General features: G+C 34.4%; 1 protein-coding gene across 1 annotated transcript in view; it reads left to right on the top strand.

Annotated features, from left to right (window-relative positions):
* LOC143227528 (dynein regulatory complex subunit 5-like) overlaps positions 1-10,541 on the top strand; it is a 68,159-nt gene extending 57,618 nt beyond the window's left edge. The window contains exons 3-5 of the mRNA XM_076458969.1: positions 1,766-1,952; positions 5,376-6,388; positions 9,972-10,541. Of these exons, the coding sequence (XP_076315084.1) occupies positions 1,766-1,952; positions 5,376-6,388; positions 9,972-10,115 (1,344 nt within the window). The 3' untranslated portion in view covers positions 10,116-10,541. The remainder of the gene's footprint in view (positions 1-1,765; positions 1,953-5,375; positions 6,389-9,971) is intronic.
* The last annotated feature ends 6,848 nt before the right edge of the window (positions 10,542-17,389 follow it).

Raw genomic sequence — 17,389 nt, forward strand, 5'->3', positions numbered from 1 at the left:
CGGTTAATACTTACACTATAAGCAATAAGAGTTTAGTTTAATAATTTAGAATAATTGTGCTATTTGTGTAAAAAGTATTCCAATTAAGCAGTTATTAATCTCGACTTACTATCAAACATTTTTATAGTCTCATATTAGACAAAGTTAGAACTTATTGGTTGTAGTAGTACTAGTGTTAATCATGGTGGAACACGTACATTTGACGGGAAGGATTAGGCTTAAACAGAGAGCGTGATATGGTTTACCAAAATTATTGTCATTTTTTACAACATTGAATAACTTAAATACAAATGTAAACAACAGATACATTTCAGAAACATTAAACTGAGATACATATATTTGATTACAATTTACAGCTTTTAAGATTAGTTTTCAGAACAAGTATGATGTTTCAATCACTGGTGCGATCGTTATCCAGTACTACTGATCGAACGAGACTTTGAGATGTCTATAGTGAGTATTAAATACCAACAATATTATACAAACTAGCTACGTAATTACTCGTGGCGGCAGTGCATTAGATTTGCATGTGAAATATTCATGATGTCATATCCGTACCCTGAAAATGGAGAAAAATAACATTTTCCGTTACAAGGAACGAAGGCGAAACGGAAAAATCATAACCCCTATTGCAAAACTACATGCACGCAGTATAAAAATTTCGCGAAGTTGGGGTTGCGCATCGCGTAATAAAAACGTTTTTCCAGTATCATGTATGTAAGCAAGAGTTTTATTATTGCATGATTGATAATGATGTGTTGTATTTCGTTTTCAGTTGTTCCTGCTAGGCCTAATTTAGATATACCAATGAATTCTAGCTTTGTCTAAATTAAGACTATAATTATGAAAATGATTGATAATATGACGAAATTAACTGTTAAATTAGAATATCTTTTACACAAATAACATAATTATTTTGAGCTATAAAACTAAGGTCTTATTTCGAACGTTTTGTCTAAAGACAAAGCTTCAATAAATTGTAACTTTAGTATAACTAGCATATATATGTGTGTGTCAAAACTGAAAATATTGGATCACATTAAGCAATAAGTTAACTAGTATTTGTTATTTTGTTTATTTTTTGTATTTGTTTCAGGTGGACATAGCGTGGACTTTGTTATCTGATGTGTATTAATGCTTTTCATTTTGGACTATACATTACCTCATTTTTGATGTGAAGAAAACAAGAATGATAGATTTAATTGCAATGCTAGCAGACGTGCAATTTTTCTTTCGCAATGAAACTAAGTAACTTACTTTATGATGTGTTAAAAAAAATAAAGCTTTTTAGCTGTTGTGACCTTTAAACGAGCAAAAATGTCATAGGGTCCACAAGTAATGGCGTAGGGGTCAAATCTGAACGTCGACTTCACTCTGTCCCCTTTTTGGGATCCTAAGGATACACACCAAGTTTGGTGACAATCAGTCTAGTGAATCATCAGTTCTAAGCTAGACAAACACACAAAATACTTTTGTCAAGTCGTGGTTTAGAAGATACGTCACACTTCAGTGGCTCCTGTCCATATCAGCCAATGCTAACTACAATCTGTATCATTTAAGACGTAATGAAACCATTATTTGCTCTCATAGATATTTGGATTGTCATTAAGATATGAAGAATAGGGATAATAAAACAATGCCAATAATTCAGAAATGTCTTCTTTCCTAAATGATCTCTTTCTGACGAGACAACAAGACCACAGGTTGTCATTCAAATTGACGTGTACTGGTTCTTCACAGTTGTAATAGATACCTATGTTTATAGCATTCTACCACCGAACTACCACCATCGAAGCTGGAAGAAATAACCACTGCTTCTTCAGATATTACGCCATTAAAAGTAGCTGTTAATTATTTTCGTAGAACATATCCAGAAAACCCCAACTGGGCTATTCCAAATATCCCGTGTTTAGTTAGCCTTAGTCTTGAGAAAATTACTGAAAACTTTATCGGTAAGTATAGATAGCAGTTTCTTTTAGAGTTTATCTATAAACTTTCACCTTTTCTTTATTGTTGTCAGAAAAATAAAGTTAAATCAAACTAAAGTCACTAACTCCCTCACAATTTTTGGCGTATAATTAGGGGTTGGCCAATAATCTTGAAATGTTAGGAAATTTGAAAAAGGTACGAAAAGTGAAAGAAAAAATAAGTATAATCCTTAAACTTTAAAATGTCAGCGAGAATTTTGGCTCCCTCTATAGCCAAGTGGTTATGGAGCGCTCGACACTGATTCAAATCCCTGTTAAACCAAACATGCTCGCTCTTTCAGACGTGAGCGAGTTATAATGTGATGGTCAATCGCACTATTCGTTGGTAAAAGAGTGGTGATAACTAACTGCCTTCTCGTTAGTCTTTGACTACTAAATTAGGGACGATCAGTTAGAGAAAACACTGATGCTTGATAAAGTCGTACCGAGTACATGGGGGTGATGATAAGAAACTGTTAACCTAAATTCATTGACGTCACTATAAGGGAAGTTATTAACACTACTTAAACTATCACCACGTATATCAAAGAATCTGGTTAGCTCTCTAAATAATAGGTCTGTTCAGAATTAGACGGTTGTGACTCTAAAACTAATATTGGCTGCTATCGAGTGTCACTTTCTTACTTGCCGTGAATTGTTGGTATGTATTAAAAAGAAGACATGGTATATAATGAATAAAACCTTAGGTGTGAAAATGTGCTGTAAAAAAATTAAGCTAATATTAAGTGATGCTAAACGTTTTTTTAATTGGGAGAATTTCATAAGATTTATCAAATATGTGCTTCAAAGTTAATAATGAATAATAAATGTTCAAACGTGTGATTCTTTTGAAAACTTGAGCTAGAAACTACTAATCAAGTTTGCTTTGGCTAAACAATACTTCTGTATCTTTACGTGTTTTCACAATATAGTTTTACGTTTGACAAAAAATCTAAAAACTGTGCACTTTTATTCTCAGGTGAAGCTGTGGTAAAAAGTTTAGACTGATAGCTCACGTGACTCTTTGCGTACGTGTACGCAAAAATTTTGGCCCAAACTAAGGGATTTTTGTCCAATAACTTTGCACATGTGGCTTATATTTAGATCAAATTTTACACATAATTGTACGTTGTAAAGATCTATTAGTGTACCAAGGTTTATAAAGGTCCATAAATATTACACACGTTTTCTATCAAATACATTTTCTGTAGTTTCGTTGAGAAGAAAAACAAAGAAGAAATTCCATCAAAATTGAGATTTTCTATCTCGCGTGGCCTGGCATGGCCAGGTGGGTTAAGGTGTTCGACTCGTAATTCGAGGGTCGCGGGTTCGAATCCCCATCGCACCAAACATGCCCTTTCAGCAGTGGGGGCGTTACAATGTGACGATCAATCCCACTATTCTTTGGTAAAAGAGTAGTCCAAGAGTTGGCGGTGGGAGATGATGACTAGCAGCCTTCCCTCTAACCTTACACTGCTAAATTACGGACGGCTAGCGCAGATAACCCTCGTGTAGCTTTGCGCAAAATTCAAAAACAAACAAACAATCTATCTCGCGTGTTTCTTTAATGCTAAGAAGTGCCTTTAAGTTTGATATGTGGAAAAAGGGTCCAGTACTGAACTAGTAACGCGTCTTTTGAATTTACATAGTTTTGTTCACTCACTCAATGTTATATTATTTGGTGATAATTATCTAATTTGTCATAGTTGATGAGATATTAGATCAAATACTATTTTATTTAAAAAATACATTTGTTTGTTTGCCATCAAATTATACTTTCTTTGAAACGAGTTAAATATTTTTCATCCCACAAGTGGTCGCCTCCCAGTGGCACAGTGATATGTTTGTGAACTCACACCGCTAAAAAACCGGGTTTTCATACCCGTGGTGGGCAGAACACAGATAGCCCATTATGTAGTGCTGTTTCTTACTTCTGAGCAAACAAACACAAGTGATCTGCTAGAATCCAGATTTCTATACTCGTGGTGGGGAGAGCATAGATGGCAAATTGTATAGTTTTGCAGTTAACTACAAATAAATAAAAAATAAGCATCCAAGTGGGTAAGTGGTAATTTTATGGACTTACAACCCTATATCCGAGATTCGATTCCTCATGGTAGACAAAACGTGATAGTCTATCTTTACCCTAAGACGACTTTTTTCTGTAAGTATGCTCTGCAGCACTTATTACGTTTTAGCTAAATGCTATTAATTATATATAATTATACAGAACATCTCAGATGTCGATGCGACCACACGCGTACTTCACGGGTCTTGAAAATGTACCATTTTACCTGGAAAATCAAAGATAAAACTTCGAAAGAATTTTTGTCGCCTGAAGTACCTTTCGGAAATAAACGGTATTAGCCATCTTCAAAGAAAAGATGTAATTCAAATTCACTATAATAAGAGAAATGTACTGCGAAATGTTATTACAACATTGGCGAGTTTTTAAGGAATATAGTTGAAGGTCTAACAACTGGCGTGATGAAATAGTTAATGTGCCTAGGCTGTGAATTAGAGGAGCCGAGGTTCGAAACTATAATAATGTGCTTTTGGGTGTGATATAAGGTAACAGTCAAATTTCACTATTCAATTAAACAAACTGTCACAAGCTAATCTTTTAGTTTGAATTTTGCGCAAAGTTACACGAGGGCTATCTACGCTAGCCGTCCTTAATTTAGTGTTGTAAGACTAAAGGGAAGGCCACTAGTCATCACCACCCACCGCCAACACTTGGGCTACTCTTTTACCAACGAATAGTGGGATTGACTGTAACATTATAATGTCCCCACCGCTCAAAGAGCGAACATGTTTGGTTTGATGGAGATCCGAACCCGCGGATTACCAGTCGAGTGCCTTAACCACCTAGTTATGCCGGGCCCAACTTTTTTTGTTCGAAATTAGAAAGATGTAAGTGCACATTTCTCCTACTTAGCATCAGACAAAAACTATAAAACATGCAACAGCCCCAAATTAAAGTATCAAAGTGCTCGTTTTGTTTTTGAATTTCGCGAAAGCTACTCAAGGGCTTTCTGCGCTAGCCGTCCCTAATTTAGCAGTGTAAGACTAGAGGTAAGGCAGCTAGTCATCACCACCCCTCGCCAACTTTTGGGCTACTCTTTTACTAACGAATAGTGGGACTGACCGTCACATTATAACGCCCCACAGCTGAAAGGGCAAGCATGTTTGGTGTGACGACGGGGATTCGAACCCGTGACCCTCAGATTACGAGTCGAACGCCTTAACCCACCTGGTCATGCCGTGCCAAGTATCAAACTACCGGTTAAAAAAATTTGATAAGTAGAGATATGTGTTTCACATTTTCGATGCTAATATCTTATATATAATTATTGTAACATTTTTGCTGCATCATGTAATCTTCCTAAGTATGTAACTTCATTTCAGAGCTAGCCAAAACAATTTGTTTGGACACGTTAAAACCAAAAGATCGTATTACTATTCTTAAGAAAATACCTGTTGATTTACCCCCTGAAGTTGTCATTTCTGTAATACCCGACCAGCTCTACTGGAAACGATGTTGCCTGGCGCGGTGGAAAATATGCGACTTGGAGAAATATGGAGCATGTTGGAAGAGAATGTTTGTCGAACGCCATCTACAGGAATTGATTGAAAACTTTTTGCCCGGCTCAAACACGTATACTGACTTGACAAAAGTTCTGTCATGGTGTCGCGTATATGTAAAGCGATTAATAATAACACAACTGTTGATGCCTATAGACGCCATCAAGACAACTTCTGGAAGTCAGGGGCGATCGATACAAGAGGTTGCTCGTAATCGCTTGAATTTGGAAGGTGTTCTAACTGCCTTATTCAATTTAGAAGAACTAAGCCTTACGTTTAGTGTAAGGAACTGTGGTATGAATTTTGAATGGGACATGTTTTCTCTAACGCACGAGGACTGCATTAATCTGTCTAACGTTTTTCCAAACCTAAATTCTCTTCGAATCCTTCAACTTAAAGACAACAGATTAACTGATAACCAAGTTAACTATCTGCTCGTTAAACTTGAGAACCATCCAACCCTTAAGGAACTGGACCTCTCCTATAATCATTTGGAAGATGAAGGAGCACATTCAATCGCACAGCTGCTAACTCGTAGTTGTCCTTTGCGTAAGTTAAATATTTTTAGGAATAACATTGGATCACGTGGAGCAGCACATCTTGCCACAGTGCTTTTAAAAGACTGTCTGTTGGAAACCTTAAACGTTGGTTTAAATCGCCTGGAAGATGAAGGCGGGGCTACCATCTGTAATACACTAGCGAAAAACACACATCTCACTGAACTCAATCTTACTGGAAACCAATTGGGTGAAAAAACTATATCCGTTCTAAGCAAAGTTGTGGAGCAGAATTTTACGCTCACACACTTGGACTTATCGTGCAATAACTTTGGAGAGGTTAGTAGTGTTTATTTTAGGTAAGTGTCGTCTGTAATCAATACCACAACAATTAATTTATTTATTGTTTCTAATAAGACGAACACGAGTTAAATATAACTTAAATTCTTAATTTGGTCTCAGAAATAAGATATGGAAAAACACTATTATCGATATATTCTTCGTGTAGCCTCTCAAATAGGACTAATAGAGATTAAATATAAATAGTTCATTTATTTATTTATTTATTCTATTTCCAAGAAGAATGAATGAGTGTTAAATGTAGTCACGTGTTTTGGCTCTGAAACAAAATATCTACTGATCGTTGTAGCCACAGTAAAACTGATAGAATGTGTTTATATTAAAGGTTACAGCTTCCTGATAGAATGTTTTATATTCAAGGTTACAGCTTCCTGATAGAATGTGTTTTGTATTAAAGGTTATAGCTTCCTGATAGAATGTGTTTGTATTCAAGGTTACAGCTTCCTGATAGAATGTGTTTTATATTCAAGGTTACAGCTTCCTGATAGAATGTTTGTATTCAAGGTTACAGCTTCCTGATAGAATGTGTTTTATATTCAAGGTTACAGCTTCCTGATAGAATGTTTTATATTCAAGGTTACAGCTTCCTGATAGAATGTGTTTATATTGAAGGTTACAGCTTCCTGATATAGTGTGTTGGATATTAAAGGTTACAGCTTCCTGATATAGTGTGTTTGATATTAAAGGTTATAGCTTCCTGATATAGTGTGTTTGATATTAAAGGTTATAGCTTTCTGGTAGAATGTGTTTGATACTAAATATTATAGCTTTCTGGTAAAATGTGTTTGATATTAAAGGTTATAGCTTTCTGGTAGAATGTGTTTGATATTAAAGGTTACAGCTTTCTGGTAAAATGTGTTTGATATTAAAGGTTATAGCTTCCTGATATAGTGTGTTTGATATTAAAGGTTATAGATTCCTGATAGAATGTGTTTGTATTCAAGGTTACAGCTTCCTGATAGAATGTGTTTTATATTCAAGGTTACAGCTTCCTGATAGAATGTGTTTGTATTCAAGGTTACAGCTTCCTGATAGAACGTTTTATATTCAAGGTTACAGCTTCCTGATGGAATGTGTTTTATATTCAAGGTTACAGCTTCCTGATAGAATGTTTTATATTCAAGGTTACAGCTTCCTGATAGAATGTGTTTTATATTCAAGGTTACAGCTTCCTGATAGAATGTGTTTTATATTAAAGGTTACAGCTTCCTGATAAAATGTGTATTATATTGAAGGGTACAGCTTTCTGATATAATGTGTTTGATATTAAAGGTTACAGCTTTCTGGTAGAATGTGTTTGATATTAAAGGTTACAGCTTTCTGGTAAAATGTGTTTGATATTAAAGGTTACAGCTTTCTGGTAAAATGTGTTTGATATTAAAGGTTATATCTTTCTGGTAAAATGTGTTTGATATTAAAGGTTATAGCTTTCTGGTAGAATGTGTTTGATACTAAAGATTATAGCTTTCTGGTAGAATGTGTTTGATATTAAAGGTTATAGCTTCCTGATATAGTGTGTTTGATATTAAAGGTTATAGCTTTCTGGTAAAATGTGTTTGATATTAAAGGTTATATCTTTCTGGTAAAATGTGTTTGATATTAAAGGTTATAGCTTTCTGGTAGAATGTGTTTGATACTAAAGATTATAGCTTTCTGGTAGAATGTGTTTGATATTAAAGGTTATAGCTTTCTGGTAAAATGTGTTTGATATTAAAGGTTATAGCTTTCTGGTAAAATGTGTTTGATATTAAAGGTTACAGCTTCCTGATAGAATGTGTTTGATATTAAAGGTTACAGCTTTCTGGTAAAATGTGTTTGATATTAAAGGTTACAGCTTCCTGATAGAATGTGTTTGATACTAAAGATTATAGCTTTCTGGTAGAATGTGTTTGATATTAAAGGTTATAGCTTTCTGGTAGAATGTGTTTATATTAAAGGTTATAGCTTTCTGGTAGAATGTGTTTGATATTAAAGGTTATAGCTTTCTGGTAGAATGTGTTTGATATTAAAGGTTACAGCTTTCTGGTAGAATGTGTTTGATATTAAAGGTTATAGCTTTCTGGTAAAATGTGTTTGATATTAAAGGTTATAGCTTTCTGGTAAAATGTGTTTGATATTAAAGGTTACAGCTTTCTGGTAAAATGTGTTTGATATTAAAGGTTACAGCTTTCTGGTAAAATGTGTTTGATATTAAAGGTTATAGCTTTCTGGTAGAATGTGTTTGATACTAAAGATTATAGCTTTCTGGTAGAATGTGTTTATATTAAAGGTTACAGCTTTCTGGTAGAATGTGTTTGATATTAAAGGTTATAGCTTTCTGGTAAAATGTGTTTGATATTAAAGGTTACAGCTTTCTGGTAAAATGTGTTTGATATTAAAGGTTACAGCTTTCTGGTAAATTGTGTTTGATATTAAAGGTTACAGCTTTCTGGTAAAATGTGTTTGATATTAAAGGTTATAGCTTTCTGGTAAAATGTGTTTGATATTAAAGATTACAGCTTTCTGGTAGAATGTGTTTGATATTAAAGGTTATAGCTTTCTGGTAAAATGTGTTTGATATTAAAGGTTACAGCTTTCTGGTAAAATGTGTTTGATATTAAAGGTTATAGCTTTCTGGTAGAATGTGTTTGATATTAAAGATTACAGCTTTCTGGTAAAATGTGTTTGATATTAAAGGTTATAGCTTCCTGATATAGTGTGTTTGATATTCATAGTTGCAGCTTCCTGATATAGTGTGTTTGATATTAAAGGTTATAGCTTTCTGGTAGAATGTGTTTGATATTAAAGGTTACAGCTTTCTGGTAGAATATGTTTGATATTAAAGGTTACAGCTTTCTGGTAGAATGTGTTTGATATTAAAGGTTATAGCTTTCTGGTAGAATATGTTTGATATTAAAGGTTATAGCTTTCTGGTAGAATGTGTTTGATATTAAAGGTTACAGCTTTTTGGTAGAACGTCTTGGATATTAAAGGTAGTTGGATTTTTCACAATGAGTTTTAATCGTGTTTTACTTACGTGAAACGTTAATAAGGTTTTTTAAGTTACATATTTTATTTACTTTTGCGAAAGGAAATAATCGTATTTCACTCTCTAGGTATGCTTTATAATTTAGGGATAGTTAAATTACGTATGATGCCACAAAAAACCGCTTTACGTTTCAAATTCATGAAATGGTTTCATCTAGTTTAGAATGAAATTTACTTTTACTGTTTATACTAATTGTTTCTTTGTGGTTGTGTCCGGCCTCGCCAGGTGGTCAGGGTCCTCTGCTCTTACCATCGTTTCTTCAAGCATGCTCGTCCTTTCAGCTGTAGGAGCGTTATAAGGTAACTGTCAATCTCACTGTATGTTGGTAAAACAGTGGCCCAAAAGTTGGTGTTTGATACTGATGTGTAGCTTCCTTTCACTGCTAAATTAGGGGCAGCTAGTGCAGATAGCCTTCGCGTAGCTTCGCGCGAAATTCATAGACAAACTTTATGGATTGTATGATATAATGTAAATATAACATTTCCCCCTCACTGTGTTTATATATAAATAAATAATATACATTTATATAACCAGGACGGCGGTGAAGAATTAAAAATTGGAGTTCAACAAAACAAAACTTTATTGACTTTGGACCTGCGGCTGTGTCAAGTCGGACCTGAAACGGAATGTGACATTCATGAAGTGTTACGTCGTAACTATTTGAACGTCTCTTCCTGATCATTGCTGTAGCTGTATTTGAGTGACAGCTTTTAAAGGCTAGAATGTAGCAGACGTGCAGGTCATGCTAGGTAGATTATGAAAAACCACTTATTTAACTATGCCCCCTACACATTAGTTTTTATTTTAGGATTATTTTTGTTGTTGTTACGTAAGAAAACATATTCATGGGTGGATTCACTGACAGAACTTTATTTCTTTAACTTGAAATTCAGTGAAATGCCAACATTTATCTTTAGGTTGATGTAACGGGAAATCACTTCCGTTTATAAAGATATATATTTTTGATCGATAAGCGAAACTTTCAAAAGATGTATATTTTTAAATGATTAACGAAGTATCTCTCTATCTCCTCGCTATATATGTTTTGGTTAGTAAGGGATATACCTTCTTCATATAAACATGTATGTTTATCGATAAATGATAGACCTTGTTCTTATAAATATGTATGTTTATCGATAAATGATAGATTTTGTTCTTATAGATATGTATGTTCATCGATAAATGATAGACCTTGTTCTTATAAATATGTATGTTCATCGATAAATGATAGACCTTGTTCTTATAGATATGTATGTTCATCGATAAATAATAGACCTTGTTCTTATAAATATGTATGTTCATCGATAAATGATAGACCTTGTTCTTATAAATATGTATGTTCATCGATAAATGATAGACCTTGTTCTTATAAATATGTATGTTCATCGATAAATGATAGACCTTGTTCTTATAAATATGTATGTTTATCGATAAATGATAGATTTTGTTCTTATAGATATGTATGTTCATCGATAAATGATAGACCTTGTTCTTATAAATATGTATGTTCATCGATAAATGATAGATCTTGTTCTTATAGATATGTATGTTCATCGATAAATAATAGACCTTGTTCTTATAAATATGTATGTTCATCGATAAATGATAGACCTTGTTCTTATAAATATGTATGTTCATCGATAAATAATAGACCTTGTTCTTATAAATATGTAAGTTCATCGATAAATGATAGACCTTGTTCTTATAAATATGTATGTTCATCGATAAATAAAAGGGTTTTCTTTTTTCAACATTTATTTTTTTAAAAAGGATGTAAAATAGCTTCTTTTCTCATGATGCGTGTCATTGAACGAATAGTAAATGACTTCTATCACCTCAAGTTCACTTCAGACTTGTAAGAATATGGTTATCTCTGTTCTTCTCTAGATGTGTTTGTTTCGTTATGCGTAGCAAGAACAGAATGTCTTTATCCTTGTGGTAAAGTTGAAACAGACGACTAGTAAATTATTTTCCAACATCAATTTGAAGTTTTACAGGGTTTTAGGTCCTGTTTTACAATTTGTTTCAAAGCTTTGATAAGCGCTGTGTTTCAGTTATCCTTGAACGGAACGACCCATGGATGTTTAGAAAATATGCGAGTTAATTACTTAAATTACAGTGACTTAGATTAGAGAGATTCGCCAAATTAGCCTGCTATTGTTCATCTAGTTTCTTAATGGCTAGAGTGCTGCGTATATCTCCTGATAGTTTTAACTACTCTTTGACTTTTTTAAAACGATGAATGAACTAATGTGAATAAAGGCTGCACTCACCATAACTGGAAACACATTAAACATTATATGCTTTATCTAGCTACTTGACTCACTTTTCCCAATTTTAGGGTCGCGAGTTCGAATCCCCGTCACACCAAACACATGCTCGCCCTTTCAGCCGTGGGGCATTTTAACGTAACGATCAATCCCGCCATTAGTTGGTAAAAAAATAGCCGAGAGTTGCGGTGGGTTGTGTAGCTTTGCGCAAAATTCAAAATATATTACAAACCAAATGACTTACCTTTATCAGGTTTGTCTTTAGTTCTCTGTTACGACAAGTGACTTTGCTTATAAATCAGTTTAAAATATTACTAAACTTAAAGAGTTGCTATGACACAAATGAATAAAAAAAAACTATTAAAGACTAGACAATAAGATCCAACACGCTTGGAATTTGCTTGCGTTTTAAGTTGTCACTTACTCTTCGTACGTCATGTAACTCTGGTTATTTGCCACTCAAATTTGTATATATATACAATAATCAAACTACACGTTTCTTCCATCCAATAGGATTAAAGTTCTGTCGTTTACATGGAACATCAGATCTCTTAGGTTACTCTCAGGGATGGATATTCTACTAATTATTTTCGATCATTTTATGAAAGATGTTTCTTTGTTTTGTGAATTTCGCGCAAAGCTACACGAGGGCTATCTGCGCTAGCCGTCCCTAATTTAGCAGTGTAAGGCTAAAGGGAAGGCAGCTAGTCATCGTCACACACCACCAACTCTTGGGCCACTCTTTTACCAACGAATAGTGTAATTGACCGTCACATTATAACGCCCTCACGGCTGAAAGGGCGAAGATGTTTGGTATGACGGGGATTCGAACCAGCGACCCTCAGATCATGTTTCTTGGCTGCCAATTCTCTCAATATCGACTTGTATCGATTAAGTTATCTTTTAAAATATTTAAAGTACATTCGCAAATACTTATGATAAGACCATTCTTAGCTCCGGCAATTAGTCCTTTAATATGTTTAGTTTTGCTTTAATAAATGTACTGAGCTGATGTTGTTTAACTATGTAAATATCATGATGAATACGTGGATTGATATGGCAGATAGAAACAAATACAAGTCATACAGAAACTGTCTACACTGTCTGCTTCTTTCACACTGGTAATATTCTTTCGTATGATATGGACAGGACTGAGTTGATAAGGGGACATCCACTAAGTTCCAAAGTAGAGCAGAGAATGTTCAGCAGGCCTCTTAAGATGTCGAATTGTTATTTTTTAGCATTCTCGCCATGTTTCCACTTTCCCAGAGTATTTGTTGTAGTTAGCAGGTATGACGGGGTTTCGAACCCAAGACTCTCACATTACGAGTCGAGAGCCTTAACCGCCTGGCCATGAGAGGACGTAAAGAACAGATATATACAGCTTGATGTATTTCAGAACTGCTGGTATCGGTATAAACACATGTATAAATAAAGCAGAGAACGACGTTTGGACCTTCTTAGGTCATCTTCAGGTTAATAAAGAGAGTTTGTAACTGACCGTTGCCGGCCACATGTCTTAAGGACGAGAGTGTAAGTGGGTACGGGATTGTAGGGGACGTTGCAGGTGGATCTCAGGTTATTAATTAGTACAGGTATAAAGATGCTCCCTTATAATGGTTTAATTTCGGTTTTAGTTGCTGTATAATTAGAGCTTCTTTGATTTTGCGTTTGTTTATATTTGTTTCCCTACTTGGTATCTGGGTGTCTACTATGATTGTGTTGTGTTTATTTGATTTGCAGTGTTCAAAACCGTGTGTTATTTTTGTGTTATTTGAATCTAGTTTACATTTTTCTGCTTGTTTCTCCAATATAGAAGTCGTGACAATTGTTGGATTGTATTTTATAAATTATGTTGGTGTTGTGTTTCTCAGTGTAGTTTTACATAGTATGGACTTTAGTTTTATACGTGGGTTTTGAATAAATTTGCTGTTTACTGGAATGTTGTGTTTTGTTATACATTTTTCTTCAAATGTTGGTTATTTTTTCGCTGTTGTTGGAAACATATGGTATACAGCAGTATAAGGTTTTGTTGTATCCTGATATTTATTGTTGTTTGTTTGTTGTTGGTCTAGATGTGTGCGTATAATGTTTTCCACGATTTTTTTAGGAAATTTGTTGATGTTGATGAAATGTTGTTTTATTTTGTTGATTTCATCATTAACTTTATCTGGTGAACACAATTTTGTGTTTATTTGATTTCTTAATATGTTGAGTTTTTGTTTTGTTTCATATGCTAAGTCCCAGAGAATGAATAATCCAATACGAGTGATTTTTCTGTGGATTTCTGTTTTGAATTGTGTATCAGTTCTAGTGATTTTGAGGTTAAGAAATACTATTTGGTTAGTTTTTTCCTGTTCACAGGTGAACTTAATGTTGGGGTGTATCGAGTTAACATGATTGAATAAAGTGTGTGTTCTGTAAATGTGAATCCAGCAACTGTATCCTCAACATACCTGTACCAGTATAGTGGTGGATGTAAGACTCAATTGATTGCTTATGATTTAATTTGTGTCATATAAATGTTGGTTAGAACTGGTGACACAGGATTCCCCGTACTTAGGCCATTTATTTGTGTGTACTTTTGGTAATTGAACGTAAAGTTAGTTTCGGTGGTAGTAAATTCTATAAGGGTTGTTAATTACTTGCCGCGGATGTCTACCAATGGGTTGGGGCCTTGGATATAAAGTTCTAAAGCTATTTTGCAGGCTTCAGTTGTTGGGACTTCTGTGAAGAGGGAAATTACATCAAAACTGACCATTAAGGCTTTATGATTCAGTTGATTAAGAATATATTTAAAGTTGAAAGAGTCTTTGAAAAAGGAACCGGCTGATGTTATATATTCATACTATTAATAAAGTACTTGTCTGAAAACACGATTTCATATCTGTTCATGCCTCAATATCATGTCTTGATGGAATCACTTGGAAGGAAACGTTTTAACAAAAACTCCATGACTAACCATCTGGAAGCGATTTCACATTCTTGTTTCCTTTCTGTTTGAGAGTCTCAACACATTTATTTAACATTTTTCCAAACTCTTGAGCACGGAAACCATCTTTTACAAACATTCTGCCGAGATGACATGAACCATTAGATTTCTTTTTGATTAAAACCGTTGCTACAAATTGTCCATGTATTTTACCCACCGGTATAATATGATCATTCTTTGAGGTCCAGTTATATGGTTCCGTTATTTCTGTAGTAGTAAGGTTGAAAATTTGTCGACAAATACGATGCACTTGAAGCCTTATTGTTCCTGCTCTTAAAACACGACTTAATGCTAGCCCCAACAGTAGAGAAACAAATAAAGTCAAAGGTCGTTCCACAGACAACCCCAACAACAAGCACTGTGATAGTCTCGAGTTTACAATTTTTATTAATTTTGAATTGTGAAAATTCTCTTTTTTATCTGAAAAAATGGCACGAAAAAGTTCTTGAGCAGTTAAATTGTCGAATGAATTCATTTGACGAATCACGATGTCAGATTTTGGGAACATATTGTTACGGATTCGTAACGGTTTGAAATTCTGGTATCTTTAAACCTCAGTTTTATATCATCTGAAAGAATATTTAAATAATCATAATATTGGTTTTAAAGAAGGAGAGTTAATAGGTATAATAATAATATGAAATGTCATCAAAAGTAGGTTGTTTTCGTATATTCAACGTATGGTTTATGTTGTAGGTTAGATGTAATTGTTTTTTTCAAATCCAGAATATATCCTCATGTCTATTATTAAGCTACAGTTAGCTTTAATTAAAGTAAACGCGTTTTTTACATTACTTTTTCCCGAGCACTAATAAGTTTACTATTTAATTATCGTGGGATAGCATACCCCCATTACGTAATTAACTTTAATTGTTCGTTTTGAACGAAGCACAAATAAAGCGAAGATAAAGTACAACAACACCACTTCAAGACGATAGGGTCTTTCAACCTGTTTATAAACGTGTTTAAAACACTTGTTAAATATATAACATAACACTCAAATCAATGTCACACCATCAATACTGATGCTAGATGGTTACATGACCAGTAAATAAAATAAAGGTGCAGAGTGTTACCTTACAAAGAAGATTAAGCGCACATTATCAAAGCAACTTTCACACGCTAAAATTACAGCGCCTCTGAGTTTGTTTCGTTTATGGAATTTCGCGCAAAGGTACACAGGAGCTTTCTGCGCTGGCCTTCCCTAACTTATTAGTATGAGATTAAAGGCAAGGCAGCCAGTCATCACCACTCACCGCCACCTCTTGAGCTACTCTTTTACCAACGAATAGTGGGATTGATCGTGACAAGCATAATGCCCCCACGAGTGAAAGGGCGAGCATGTTAGGTCGAATCCGCGACCGTCAGATTACGAGTCCAGTCCTCTGAGTAACCTGTTTAATATCTGTATTTTCCCGCTCCTTCAACAGTTCAACGTCGAAAACAAGAGATTGATAAATGTCGTAAAATCGAATTAAGGACAGTATTTCGAAGAATCAAACAGAAATGTAGGGTCCACTAAACAAACCATTTACAATCTCTAGTGGAATCACAGAGTCAGTTTCTTATTTATTAACAAAGGAATTACGTTCTATCACATTCATCTTATGCCCTCTGGTGAATACCTTACAAATTTTTGTGTTTCTTTAATAAAATAAAAATAAAATTGCTGCAGGAAACCAATGTCAGGCAAAACAAGATTTAATGAGACACTTCAGCTGAATGGCTGGATCAAATATTTCTAGAGTTCAGATATAGCTGTTTGTGGTTTTAAATTACTGAAAAGAGAGCACGCAGCCACTCAGTTGTATCCACTTCAACTATGACTTTTTACAAATTTTTGAACCAAATAACCTTAGCAAAATTTGCAGAATACGTTTAGAAATATTGCGCCCGAACGGTAATATCCCAGTTCTTTCACTGGGATTGGCAATATACTAAATATGAATAAACCTAAAGCACTAAATTGTTTGTTTGTTTTTTGAATTTCGCAGAAAGCTACTCGAGGGCTGTCTGTGCTAGCCGCCCTAATTTAGCAGTGTAAGACCAGCGGGAAGGCAGCTAGTCGTGACCACCAACCGCTAACTCTTGGGATACTCTTTTACCAACTAATAGTAGAATTGACCATCATGTTATAACGCCCCCACAGCTGAAAGGGCGAGCATGTTTGGTGCGACCTGGATTCGAACCCTCGACCCTCAGATTACGAGTCGAACCTACCTGGCCATGCCGATGCCTCTTAAAGCACTAAAACTATCAGGTTATAAAATATAAAATAAGGTTTAGAATCTTTAGATACAAAAGTAACTTTGGCACAGTTTTCGAAAAACAGTTTTGTATATGTACTGTTTACAATACGATACAATACTTTCAAAATATTTACATAATCGATATTTTTTTATGTAGATACAACAAATATACGCTACCAATATATTACACGAAACATCCAACTTTAATCTCAATAAATTATAATACTGTTCTAAAGTTTTTCACTTACAATAAAGTAGAATACTGCGTTTATAGGGAAAAAGATTGAAGCATTTACTTTGGTACACAATTACATTAAAATAGACAAAATGGAACAAATTACTCGGACTATGAACCTCTCTATCAACTCACTGGCCACATTTCATGGACAGTCCATAATACAAGATCTGTGGAACGTTTGAAGAAAAATGGAAACTAAAACT

This window comes from Tachypleus tridentatus, chromosome 9, assembly GCF_004210375.1.
Source record: "Tachypleus tridentatus isolate NWPU-2018 chromosome 9, ASM421037v1, whole genome shotgun sequence".
Classification (NCBI taxonomy): domain Eukaryota; kingdom Metazoa; phylum Arthropoda; class Merostomata; order Xiphosura; family Limulidae; genus Tachypleus; species Tachypleus tridentatus.